The sequence below is a fragment of the Ostrea edulis genome, chromosome 3, assembly GCF_947568905.1.
Source record: "Ostrea edulis chromosome 3, xbOstEdul1.1, whole genome shotgun sequence".
NCBI classification, from domain to species: Eukaryota; Metazoa; Mollusca; class Bivalvia; order Ostreida; family Ostreidae; genus Ostrea; species Ostrea edulis.
In genome coordinates this window covers 41,368,181-41,380,638 of record NC_079166.1, presented here as the reverse complement: position 1 = coordinate 41,380,638, position 12,458 = coordinate 41,368,181, and the positions used below count along the sequence as shown (strand labels likewise).

General features: G+C 37.6%; 2 protein-coding genes across 4 annotated transcripts in view; one reads left to right on the top strand and one right to left on the bottom strand.

Moving 5' to 3' along the window:
- LOC125677699 (glycoprotein endo-alpha-1,2-mannosidase-like) overlaps positions 1 to 12,449 on the bottom strand; it is a 16,044-nt gene extending 3,595 nt beyond the window's left edge. The window contains exons 1-3 of one of the 3 annotated variants that reach the window (XM_048915837.2): positions 12,370 to 12,429; positions 6,404 to 6,471; positions 1,368 to 1,982 (exon numbers count right to left, since the gene is read on the bottom strand). In XM_048915837.2, coding sequence (XP_048771794.1) covers positions 1,368 to 1,926 — 559 coding nt within the window. In that variant the 5' untranslated portion in view covers positions 1,927 to 1,982; positions 6,404 to 6,471; positions 12,370 to 12,429. Of the gene's footprint in view, positions 1 to 1,367; positions 1,983 to 3,143; positions 3,245 to 6,403; positions 6,472 to 12,369 lie in introns of those variants that run through there. The other 2 variants (XM_048915838.2, XM_048915839.2) reach the window with 2 other exon arrangements.
- LOC125676490 (craniofacial development protein 2-like) lies at positions 7,634 to 8,485 on the top strand. The gene has a single exon (XM_048914350.2). It carries the CDS (start codon positions 7,634 to 7,636, stop codon positions 8,483 to 8,485), a length of 852 nt encoding a protein of 283 aa, XP_048770307.2.
- Positions 12,450 to 12,458: the final 9 nt, after the last annotated feature.

Sequence of the window (12,458 nt, the reverse complement as noted above, 5' to 3'; positions counted from 1 at the left end):
ATGCCAAATATGAAAGATGTACCTCTTATGTTGTAAACGATATGACCATGGTTAAAGTTTTTCTGAAAATTTCCAAAATCTAGGTCAATGGTCAAGTTCACAAGGTTAACAAATCTGGTATCGTTGAAAAGTCTTCTCACAAAATATGCACATGCTTAAAATAAAAACAGTGCCTCTTACGGTTTATATTAGAATTTTCTAAAAGTAGGTCAAAGGTCGATATTAAGGTCATCAGGTCAAAGATGTTGTTGTCAATAGAAAGGTCTTGCCACAAGGTATACACATACTAAATATGAAAGGTCTACCTAGTATGGTGTAAAAGATATGGACAAGGTTAAATTTTTAGCCAAAAACTAGATACCCCAAAATCTGTGATTCCAGGGACATAAAAAAGTAAATTTCAAATGAAAAATTGGGGATATCAGTAAACTAATTTTCATGTCTATCAAGCAAAGGGTTCACAAGATATTGCACAGACAATATTTTCTTGTGTGCAGAGTAGTTTGACCCACAACCTTTGACCTCAAAATCAATTGGGGTAATTTTCTCCTTAGGGGGTACAAGTGCATTAAGTTTGAAATCGATCCAGCAAAGAGTTCTCAAAATAAAGAGCAGACAATATTTTATTATGTGCAGAAAAGTTTGACCAATGCATGACCATCTACTTTTATACTATTGTATGTCTGGAGTAGTTTGACCTTGGCCTTTGACCTCAAAATAAATAGGGATTATCTATTCTTTACAGACTACCAGTATACCAAGTTTGATGTTTGTCAAGCAAAAGGTTATCAAGATATTGAGTGGACAATACTTGGTCTACTGATCAAAAGGTACTATTAGTTACACAGTTAGTTAGTGACCTGATACGGAAAAATACATGGTGTGAAAAGAAAACACCATGTATTTTTCCGTATCAGGTCACTAACTGACTGTGTAACGAATTTATCACGTCGAAGACCTCTAACTGTATATGTGGGGGTCTATATCATACAACTTAGTCAAATGTCTTTCCTTTTGAAACGGCTGCAAGTCGAACCCGACGATAAATAAAATTACTCGCCCAATACGGATTTTACTCGCATGATACGGTTTTTTTCACGGCGTCATGTGACCAAGATCTGACCAATCAGATTTCAACAATTTTGTCTGAGGCGTGATAAAAACAAATATGCCCCCTCTTTTTCATAGGGAAGTAAATAAAAATTAGTTCAGTTATCTTTGCCATCAACTGTTAGTATATAATAATTATATACAGTGTGTACATATGTAACTTTTTAATACTATGTAAAGATGTAAAAGCAAATACAATTTTTCAGAATTTAACAGACTTAAAAATATCATAAAGCAATATCTAAATACTAATTTACCTGCTCCAGACAACTGGATTTGTTTCATATGGTCCTCGACCACTTTAGGGTCACTTGAGCTGTAAGGGCCCAGCTGAGGATAGAAGTTTGCTCCAATGTCATCAGGGGGCACATGTGTTCCAGATGGCCACTTTGCTGCCTCCACTTTGTCCCAGTGGGAAAGATACGGGTGGTTCCAGTGGTGGTACTTTCCATCGTGCTCCGGATTTCCATACCAGGGGTAGTAAAAAACATGGACATTGTAATTAACATCACCAGGCCTAGAAGTGATAGGAGCGAGAGAGCCCTGTTTCTCCTGCTCTCTAAATCTGGCGTTTTCCAGAGCCATGTAATACAATTGCTCTTTTGCTTTTATAAAAGGTGGGACTTGATTTACTATAATGAGTTTTTCTTTCCTTTCTTCGGGGACTAAATTCGCTACATTTTCTATGAAATTGACTGCGGCTTGCCTCCTGAGTATATCCAGATAATATATAAATAGTACAGTGGAAACAGCAAAGAAAATAAACACAATAAAGGAGAGTTTCAAAACAGAAAATCTTCGTCCGAAAACTTTCATGTCTTTAGCTAAACCACCTCGACGTCATTGTCCTGGTAATTCCTTTTACATTACACCTAAAATGAATATGAAATTTCATTCACTTAATGTCATTTCATCCTGTAAACTGCAAATATGAAATCATTTATGAATTAATATCAATTTGTGCTTCCTTGATAAGGACATGATTCTGAAATTTACTTTGAAATATATATCTCCTCAAAGGGTGCTAGCCATATCGTTGAGTTGCCAGTATACTGCCCGGCAACACATATTTACATTACCAAAATTGTCACTTGTTAAATAGCAGAATTACCCAGTGATGAAGGCTTTGCTAGCAGGAAAATAAAATTACAGAGAACTGTGGACTTAAAACACTGAAACTGATGTCAGAGTACTGAGCTGTCTATCAGCTGCACACATAAGATCAGATTATTATACCAGAGAGAGTCAAATTAAAGTCAAATTGTACTACACTTCAAGACAACTAAAATGTAACAAGGGAATTGATTGTTGAATGCTCTTGTCTTTCTATTGCAGTAGTTTGGGCTATATGGAGAATATTGATATCGGCCTGGAATGCCCAGTGGTTAGAGCACATGAATAGTAATGCAAGGGTCACTTGTTCGATTCCTGATCCAGTCCTAAACTTTTACCTTCCAATTAAATTCATACACTACTTTGGTGCTGCTGACCACCCCTGCACTTGCAGGTGAAGGTCCTGCCAGGAGCAAAAGAATCTGGGTTATGTATCTTAAATTCCTGGGCAAAAACAATCTAAGGAGGGAGGAATGTAGTAGTTAGACTGTGGATTTGTGTCTGGATAGCTCGGTAAATAGGGCATCTGACTAGTAATGCAGGGGTCCTGGATTTGATTTCCAGATCAGGCCCACATTAAATATTCTCTCCTTCCTATTACATTTACACATACACACAGAAGTAAAGAAACTAGTCGAGTGTACACAAGGCCTTTGTGATATTTTTATTATATTATGACTTGTGTAGATTTTTCTATATCTATTTTTAGATTATATATATATTATATATATTACACTGTTATCTAGCTCTATCAAGGTTATGTCTTCCTTATAAAATAGTTCAAAGAAAAAAATCCTCTAGGATTTCCATTTTAATTATACATTCATGCAAATGCTAACAACATACACATGAAATTGTTGATTTTTAAAAATTAATTAAAAGGGGGGAAAATGCAACAGAGCAGACCCTAGGATTCAAACCTTAATCTTTGGTCCAGTGCTCTACATGTGTACCAACTAAGATAGTTCTTTGGTCACTGGTGTATATCATATGATTGCTCTATCATTATCAATTCCTTTTGCTTTCGATTTCAGATAATGAAAAAGTAAACCCCCTCTCCTCCATGGGAAGACAATGACAAGCTATTTCCTGACAACCACTTTTAACCTGAAATACACTACATTACATTCTCTACTGTAAACTTGCTGTAGTTTCTACAATGCTCCAAGTTAATTTTTATTTTACTTTATGCATCTGCTCTCTATCAAACATTTTTATATTGTTTGAATGTATATTTTTAAAATGTCTTGTTGCGTATGTGCTGTACCTGTATTTACCCTATTGACAAGGAGTGATGCATGCAAAATGCTGCCTAAGAGGAAAGTTTGCACTGTTGTTGGGTGACAGCTAGTAAACTCTTTTAAACTTAGGAATAACTAATAATAACAAGAGTACCATAAATGGTATATAATACGCCCATGAGAATTAGGTTACAGGGTGTTTTAAATATTATGAAGCATTTGTTTTGTGGCATTGATTAGGAAACATGGCAAAAATGCCATGAGTTATAGAACTTTACTTAAGGAGGAATGCTACACCAGAGAAATGATAATGATGAAAAGTGGAGGATATTCGCATCAGCATTTTGAAATTGAAAACTTATAAATTTACTTTATTTAGTCAAAAAATGCAGTTTTAGTAGAAAGCAATCTGAATATAATCTAAAATCCCTGCTGGACTCGAACCCGCGATCTATAGTTCAGCAGTCAACGTGCTAACCTACAAATAAATTGTACCTTTGTAAGAGCTTATGCAAAATCTATTACACCAGCTCAATATTATATGAATGTAATGCTTTCCTTTTATTATAAATTTCTTGGGTTCTCATATTTCTTAAACCTCCCTCAACAAGACGTCCATATTCTGAGAATCAAAATCTTTGCACTTTGCACATCTTCAAATTGTTTACAAAGGCCCTAGCTTCAAAACTGTGAGAGGAGTTAAAAGGTCAAACCATGTACTCACTTTGTACTATTTCCTCAAAACTGACTAATTCCAATGTGTAATTTTCTCAAAATTTAAAACTGATGAAAATCAAAATCCTTGCCATATATACATCTTCAATACATTGTTGATCGATTGTATCTTGTTTAACGTCCCTCTTGAGAATTTCTACCTCTATGACATATGGAGACGTCACCAAAACAGGTGAAGGGGTTCAAATTTAGGCCTATGCTTGGCACTTACGGCCATTGAGCAGTGAAGGTTCTTTAGCGTGCCATACTTATAGTGACACAGGCCATCCGTTTTTAAGGTCATTTCTGAGGACCCGTGACATTCACACCTGATGCAGAGCATTTGGCGATGGAACTGTCACTACCTGTTTTAACGACTTAGGTCTATAGCTGCTGGGATTCAATCCCCTGACCTTCTGCATGCAGGGCAAACGCTCTACCTCTAGACCACAGCAGCAGTGATCCTCAATACACATACAAAGACTTTGTAAAATAAGAAGGTCCTCACTTAAAAACTTCGGGAGGAGTTAGACAGACAAATCTTGTATTCTCTGTAATATTTCCTCAAAACTGACTAAGTTCAACTATGTGTAATTTTCTGAATAATTAAAGGAAATCAAATTCTTGTCACATGCACATCCTCAATAACCATACAAAATCTCTGTAAAATAAGAAGGTCCTCACTTGAAAATTGTGGGAGGAGTTAGCTGGACAAATTCTGTACCCTCCCTCTAATATTAATGTTCAAATAAAGGGGTAAAACTCCTGCAAGAAAGGTCACAACATATCAAAATTGCAACATGGTCTAAAGTGACCCACAAAGAAGTTACATAGCAAGTTTCCGTGACAGAGAAATGAAAATAGAAACAGATAACCAAACCGACGGACGGATGTACAGACATATGTCCTGTGTACTGATGTACGGACGGACGGATGTACAGACATATGTCCTGTGTACTGATGTACGGACGGATGGATGTACAGACATATGTCCTGTGTACTGATGTACGTTGAATGAAAACCATTCTGATGAATCTACTCAAAGAGAAAAATTTGAAAAACATGATGAGGCTAACTGTAACTCTCGGAATAAGACAGACAAATTTCCAAGTTGCTGGCTATTCCTATAGTATACCGATGGGGGTGTTCCATGTAGAATCAACCCCCCTAAAAGAGCGGCTGACACAGATACCAAAGATCAATGTATGATGACTTTCATTTTAAGGAATTTCTACAAGGAAAATAACATGCCAATTCCCTTTATTGTTGATGCTAAATATATTTTGACTAGTAATTTTTCGCTTCTGAAGTTTTACGCTTTATTGGAGAGAAATCTGTCTACAAATTGACATTCTTTTGAATAATTTAAATGTTAAGTTTGTCATCCATGACGTTTCTGACACTTTTTCTAATTTAAAAAATTATCTTTATCGTCTCGATATGAAGAGTTCTTGAATGATTTCTGAAATAGGTTTAAAGTTTACTTTGTCTATAATATTACTATAAAACATATATAAAGGCCTGGTTAGCTCGGTGATTAGATCACCCAACTTTTAATTCAAGGGCCCCAAATCATAGGCGCCTGGGTCAAGGATATTGCACTATAACCTATATGTAAACAATGAAGGAAATTCGAACCACGAATAAATATTTCTCTCTGATCTATGGTGTCTCTTTATACATTTTTTCATGTTCCAGGAAGCTTAAATACACGTGTCATTCAATAATATATATTATGAATCAGTGGGATAAGACACTTTTTAAAACGTGGATAAATTAGTGTTTTGTGATAATGACACGTGTATTTAAGCTTCCTGGAACATGAAAAAATGTATAAAGAGACACCATAGATCAGAGAGAAATATTTATTCGTGGTTCGAATTTCTTTCATTGTTTACATATAGGTTATAGTGCAATATCCTTGACCCAGGCGCCTATGCCCCAAATTTGATGCGCATGCAATCTCCAATTGAGAAATTTCTCCCCTTTCTCACTGCCGTGTATCCGTACTGGTTGCGACATGTTTGGATGAGGTGAAAATGTCGGCATTGTTTGAAGGTAATGTTGTTGACACTGATTACTTTAATGAGAAATAAAATATTTTCTGTTGGTTTTTGCAATTAACTTAACGCTGTTCTTTGCTACTTATAGTAATGGCCATTCTTCTGCAATACTTCACATTTTTACTCGCCACAACTAGGAATTATCAAAATTCTAAAACATACCTGCTAATACACTCCCAATGTTTTGGTAGAAATAAGATAGGATGCAAGTGAATTGAATCTGAAATGTCCTGAAAAATATTAACAATATTTATTGAGAAACGTCACAAATGACCTCAATCCTTTCTTCGATTACTAAAAGTCTGCAATATTGAATATATTAGATGGGTATTTTTTGCAGAGTGAGCATTGTTTGTTTTATGATTTAAGATTTTAAAAAAAGAGAGAGAAATTACTGCATTGGTTACTTTGCCTTTGACATCTCTGATAAGATTTCAATTGAAGTACAAACTAAATCAAATAGCTCATTTAAAGTTGGACATGGTGTTTACAATACAGCAGCTCTAAAGAGCCATTTAGCAAGTAGCACATCATTATAGAGAGCACTAATGTACAGACAGAGATGCAACAATAGCTTTCGCTAGTCCAGAAGAATCTGTGCTGGGAACTGATAGGAATGTCACTAAAGGACTGACAAGAAGAAATTGCACAAATTTAAGCAATTTTTGATGATCGAAGCATATTGTACAAAGAACCAACTGTCACAGGCAGCACCTGACCAGTATGAAAGTATATCTATTTTCTTCAAGTTGTCACAGAAAGGGAGAAAGTACAACGGACCAGACCGGGATTTGAACCAGGGCCCCCCGAATCTCTAGTCATGGGCTCTACCAACTGAGCTGTCTGGCCACCGGCGATCGAACCCAGCTGACCGTTACATTTCTCCCTCCTGAAAATGTCTTGGAGAACGAAGACACACAACCCAGATTCTTTTGCCCTTGGCAGGACTTTCACCTAAGGTTGTTATGCCTAGGGGTGATACTGGAGATAAGCACCCAGTTTCAAATAAGTGCTCCTATGGGCATGCGTAAAATATAGCCTCTGACAACCAAAGTCCAGCTCCTGACTTTCTCGTGGTGGAACTGTTTCAACGAACAGGAGAAGGGGTAAAGGCGAGACCCTGGCACCTTAAAACCAGTGTTTGGGGCGGATGGAGCTCCTCAGCCTTGGAAGGCAATTCATCTAAGAGAAGGAAAACTCTTGATTTCAAATCCGGCGTTGAAAGCCGTTAGTTGTTCACAACATTCAAAACATGGGTAGACAGGACTCAATAGCCATGGTCGGCAACCAGTCTAGGAGAAAGAGACTCTGGTGTAAAAACTACTCTGCAGGTTTCAAAATCCAACTCTATATCGAAAGATAAACCAAACCCCCCAAACAAGAGTTCAACGAATGACGCGAAAGCCGAGAAAGTTGTTCTCACCAAAACATTCAGCAAAAATTGCGTGCTGGAACATCCGCACGCTATATCAAAGTGGTAAGTGTGTCCAAGTAGCTAAAGAAATGGATAGATATAACATTGAAATACTAGGCTTAAGTGAAGTTAGATTGAACACATCTGGTATAACAACAATAAGCACAGGCCACACCATCGTATATTCTGGAAATCTAAACATAAATGATCCACATGAGAAAGGAGTTGGATTCTTACTCAACAAAACATCAAAGAAAGCACTGTTAGAGTGGAATCCTGTTTCACAAAGAATAATTACAGCAAGATTCGACACAAAATTCCAGAAAACCACCATCATACAAGTCTATGCTCCAACTAATGAGGCTGAAGAATCTGAAAAAGATGATTTCTACAATGCATTGCAAGCCACAGTAGATAAAACACCAAAGCGTGACATCCTTATCATCATGGGTGACCTAAATGCAAAGGTAGGATCAGATGGAGTAGGGAGGGAGACAGAGATTGGACCACATGGAATAGGAAATATGAACGAAAATGGAGAGTTATTTGCAGACTTCTGTGCAGTCAATAAATTAATGATAGGAGGAACATTCTTCCCACACAAAACCTGCCACAAGATCACATGGGCATCACCAGCAGGAAATGCAGAGAACCAAATAGACCACATTGCTATATCACACAGATGGAGATCATCACTGCAGGATGTTAGAAACAAAAGAGGTGCCGATGCTGCATCAGACCATCACTTACTAATGGCTACCATCAAACTAAAGCTGCTATCAAAGAAAAAACAGAACCAAAGAGGAAAGAGTTTAATGTTGCAAAACTAAAGGAACCTTCTACAAAACAAAACTACCAAATAACCTTACAAAACAGATTCTCTGTTTTACCAATCGAAGAGGAAGACCAAGATATTAATACTATATGGGAGAAAACTAAGATTGCCATTATACAAACATGTGAAGAAACCATAGGTTATGTCCAAAACAAACGTAAACATTGGATGTCAGATGACACTTGGGCTAGAGTAGAGGAAAGAAGGCAAGCTAAAGAGAAAGTGGTAAGAGCTACAACCAGACACCAAACACATCAAGCACAGGAGAACTACACCCAAAAAGATCAGGAGGTGACGAAAAATTGTAAAAAAGACAAAAGAAAGTATGCAGAACATCTAGCACAAGAGGCAGAAACAGCATGTAGTAAAGGAGACATCAAAACTCTCTATAACATCACCAGACAGCTGAGTGGTAAACCACCCACTACCAATACACCGGTAAAGGATAAAAACGGAAATGTAATAACCAAGATTGAAGAACAACTTGAGATGGAAAGAACATTTTCAGGAAGTACTAAATAGACCACCACCGACGAATCCACCTGATATAGAAGCGGGAAAACCACTAGACATAAATATTGAAGAAGTTACAAGAGATGAAATAGATAGAGCAATAAAACATATTAAAAATGGGAAATCAGGAGGAGTTGATAACATTCCACCAGAGGCAATTAAAGCCATGGACTATATTTCAGTTGAGGCCCTTCACCGCCTGATAAACAGAATCTGGAAGGAAGAACAAATTCCAGATGATTGGCGAAAAGGACTCCTTATTAAACTTCCAAAGAACTCATGTAACAACTGGAGAGGGATCACCCTGTTATCCATTCCAAGCAAAATCCTATGTTATGTCATACTCTATCGAATTAAAGCAAAATTAGACAAAATGCTTTGAGATGAACATGCAGGATTTAGACAAGAGCGTTCCTGTGTAGACCAGATAGCAACCTTAAGAATCATAGTAGAACAGACAATTGAATGGCAAACATCTCTTTATATGATCTTTGTAGACTTCGAAAAGGCTTTTGACAGTATCGACCACCAGGTGCTGTGGGATATTCTCAAACACTATGGCATACCTCATAAAATCATCTCTATCATTCAACAGCTTTATGATGGATATAACTGCCAAATAGTTCATGATGGAAACCTGACCGATCCGTTTGATGTCACTACTCGTGTAAGGCAAGGCTGTCTCCTGTCCCCTCTCCTATTCTTGATGGTTATAGACTGGGTAACTAAAACAGCATATAAAAACCCAAAAGGTATACAGTGGACAATGCAAAACCGCCTGGAAGATCTTGACTTTGCTGACGATATATGTATGCTATCACATAGATTTCAAGACGCAAAAGAACAGACCATCAGTCTTGAATCAACAGCAAGACAAACAGGCCTTCTAATCAATCCAGTAAAGACAAAGATAATGAAAATAAACACTGCTCAAACAGAGAACCTACAAATAAGACACAAAGAAGAAGAAAATATAGAAGAATTCACATACCTAGGCAGTATCATCAGCACTACAGGTGGAACCGACGAAGACATAAAAGCTCGGAAAAGGAAAGCTCAACAAGCCTTTGCCATGCTAAAACCAGTCTGGAGAACCACCACCTTGAGAACTAGTACCAAACTAAGGCTTTTCAACTCTAACGTCAAATTTGTCCTTCTCTATGGGTCTGAAACTTGGAGAGAAACATCAGCATCCATCAAGACACTCCAAGTCTTCTTAAACCGATGTCTAAGAAACATCCTTGGTGCGAGATGGCCAGATATGATTAGTAACAAAGAACTGTGGAAAAGAACCAAACAAGAACCAATTGAGATAACAATTAGAACAAGAAGATGGAAGTGGATTGGACACACTTTAAGAAAACCTAACACCAACATAACTAAAAAAGCTCTAGAATGGAATCCACAATGCAATGCAGAGCTACAGGCCATCAATAAAACATGGGGAGAAACCAAAAGAATAGCCCAAGACAGAAAAAAGTGGAAAGCTACTGTGGTTGCCCTATGTCCCCCATGGGACGAAGTGGATTAAGACTAAGACTAAGAAGGACTTTCACCTGCAAGTCTAGGGGTGATCAACTCCACCAAATGTAACAGGGAGGGAGAAAATGAACGGACTATACCGGGATTACAACCCGGGACCCTGAAGGTGCTCTACCAACTGAGCTATCTGGCCACCAACGATTGAACCCAGCTGACTGCTTATATTCCTCCCTTCTAGAAATTGTCTTCGCTCTTGAAGACACACAACCCAGATTCTTTTGCCCCTGGCAGGACTTTCACCTGCAAACCTAGGGGTGGTCAACAGCACCAAATGGAGAAAATGAACACACCAGACTACGATTACAACTCGGGGCCCCTGAATCTCTAGGCAGGTGCTCTACCATCTGGCCACCGACGATTGAACCCAGCTGACTGCTACACTCCCCCCTCCTTAAATATCTTTGCCCTAGAAGACATAACCCAGGAACTTAATCCTCTGGCAGGCATTTTCACCTGGTAGTTCCAGGGACTGGTCTACAGCACCAAATGTACATAACAGGGAGAAAATGCAACGGACCAGATCGAGATTCCGACCCAGCCCCTTTAATCTCTAGTTAGGTGCTCTACTAACTGAGCTATCTGGCCACCAGCAATCGAACCCAGCTGACCACTACAAAGTACAGTCAACTCTCGATAAACCGCCACCTTTTGTTCTTATGAAATTATGGCATTATAACGAATTTGGCGATGAATTGAATTACCGCCATCTTGAAGAAATAGAGTTACCGTTCTTTTATATGTAAGAGTTATCTTTTGTCCTTACTTGCATAAACCACATATTAAACAATGATTTGCAATATCCTGATGGGTACATTTTGGATGATGTTCTTGGTACGTAATGATTTGCTTTTTTTCATCTAAATTTAACAGGACCCTCTTTCGTGGCGAAACCATAGCTAAATTGAAATGTGTTTCTATGATGTATAAACAACTTGACTACAGTTCATCTCCAGTAATTTTCTTGTTTATTCAATACAGCAATTACTGGGATCCTTCTGTCCAGGTGTACGCCGGAGATCGATAATGACCAATTTACTGCTTCACTGACCACGTGCACCTATGGCGGTTTATCGAGATAATTAACACGGTGAAATATACTTTTGTAATGAAAACACTGTGGCAAATGGCGATAGCGAATTTGGCGTTTTAACGAGAGTTTTAAGTAACAGGAAAAATGTTCCTAGAAAAATGCGGCGTTATAACGAAAATGGTGATGAATTGAGTGGCGATAATTCGAGAGTTACCTGTATTGGAATAAACAATCTGGACAACAAATTTAATATAAAATAGGCTTAGTGTCGGAATCAGAAACTTCAGACAATTTAAGGGAGGTTGACAAAAGTGCCCTGCAGACGGATGTATGATGATGGATTTAATTGGGGGAGCTGACAAGCCCTGTCCAGGGTTTACAAGTCTCCTATGTTTTGGTCAGCAAACATGTTAAAAACTTATATTAATGATAGTTTAGGTACTTTAAATGAGTAATTCTACTTCAACAGTGTACTGTGCCCAATCTTCTCGTAGTTTTCAATACAACCAAAAAATTTGTGTTCTTTACTGCTTACACTCAAAGTATATAATTTTTCTATAAATTGAAAATCTTTATTGTTAGACTTAATTAGGCCTAGTGACGTGTAGGCCTAATAATAAATGTTTCATAATAGCATGTCTGAGGATTTATTCGTTTGTGTCATCCATGTTTAAAAAGTTTTTGAGGTCAATTTTTGTAATGCAAGTGTGCTGCAACAATAATTTTCCTACATCAGTAAAATTTAATCAATTTTAAACTGATGATCAGAAAAAAATAATAATCTTACTACCAACCGGAAGTTAACATTCTCCATAGTTTGCCGTGTATTGAAGAACCGGATTATTTCATTGGATATTCGTAAAACCGTTAACCAATCAACCTT

Bases quoted from the DNA above. Each gene is read 5' to 3' on its own strand.
- LOC125676490 (XM_048914350.2), top strand. From the start codon at position 7,634: ATGACGCGAAAGCCGAGAAAGTTGTTCTCACCAAAACATTCAGCAAAA.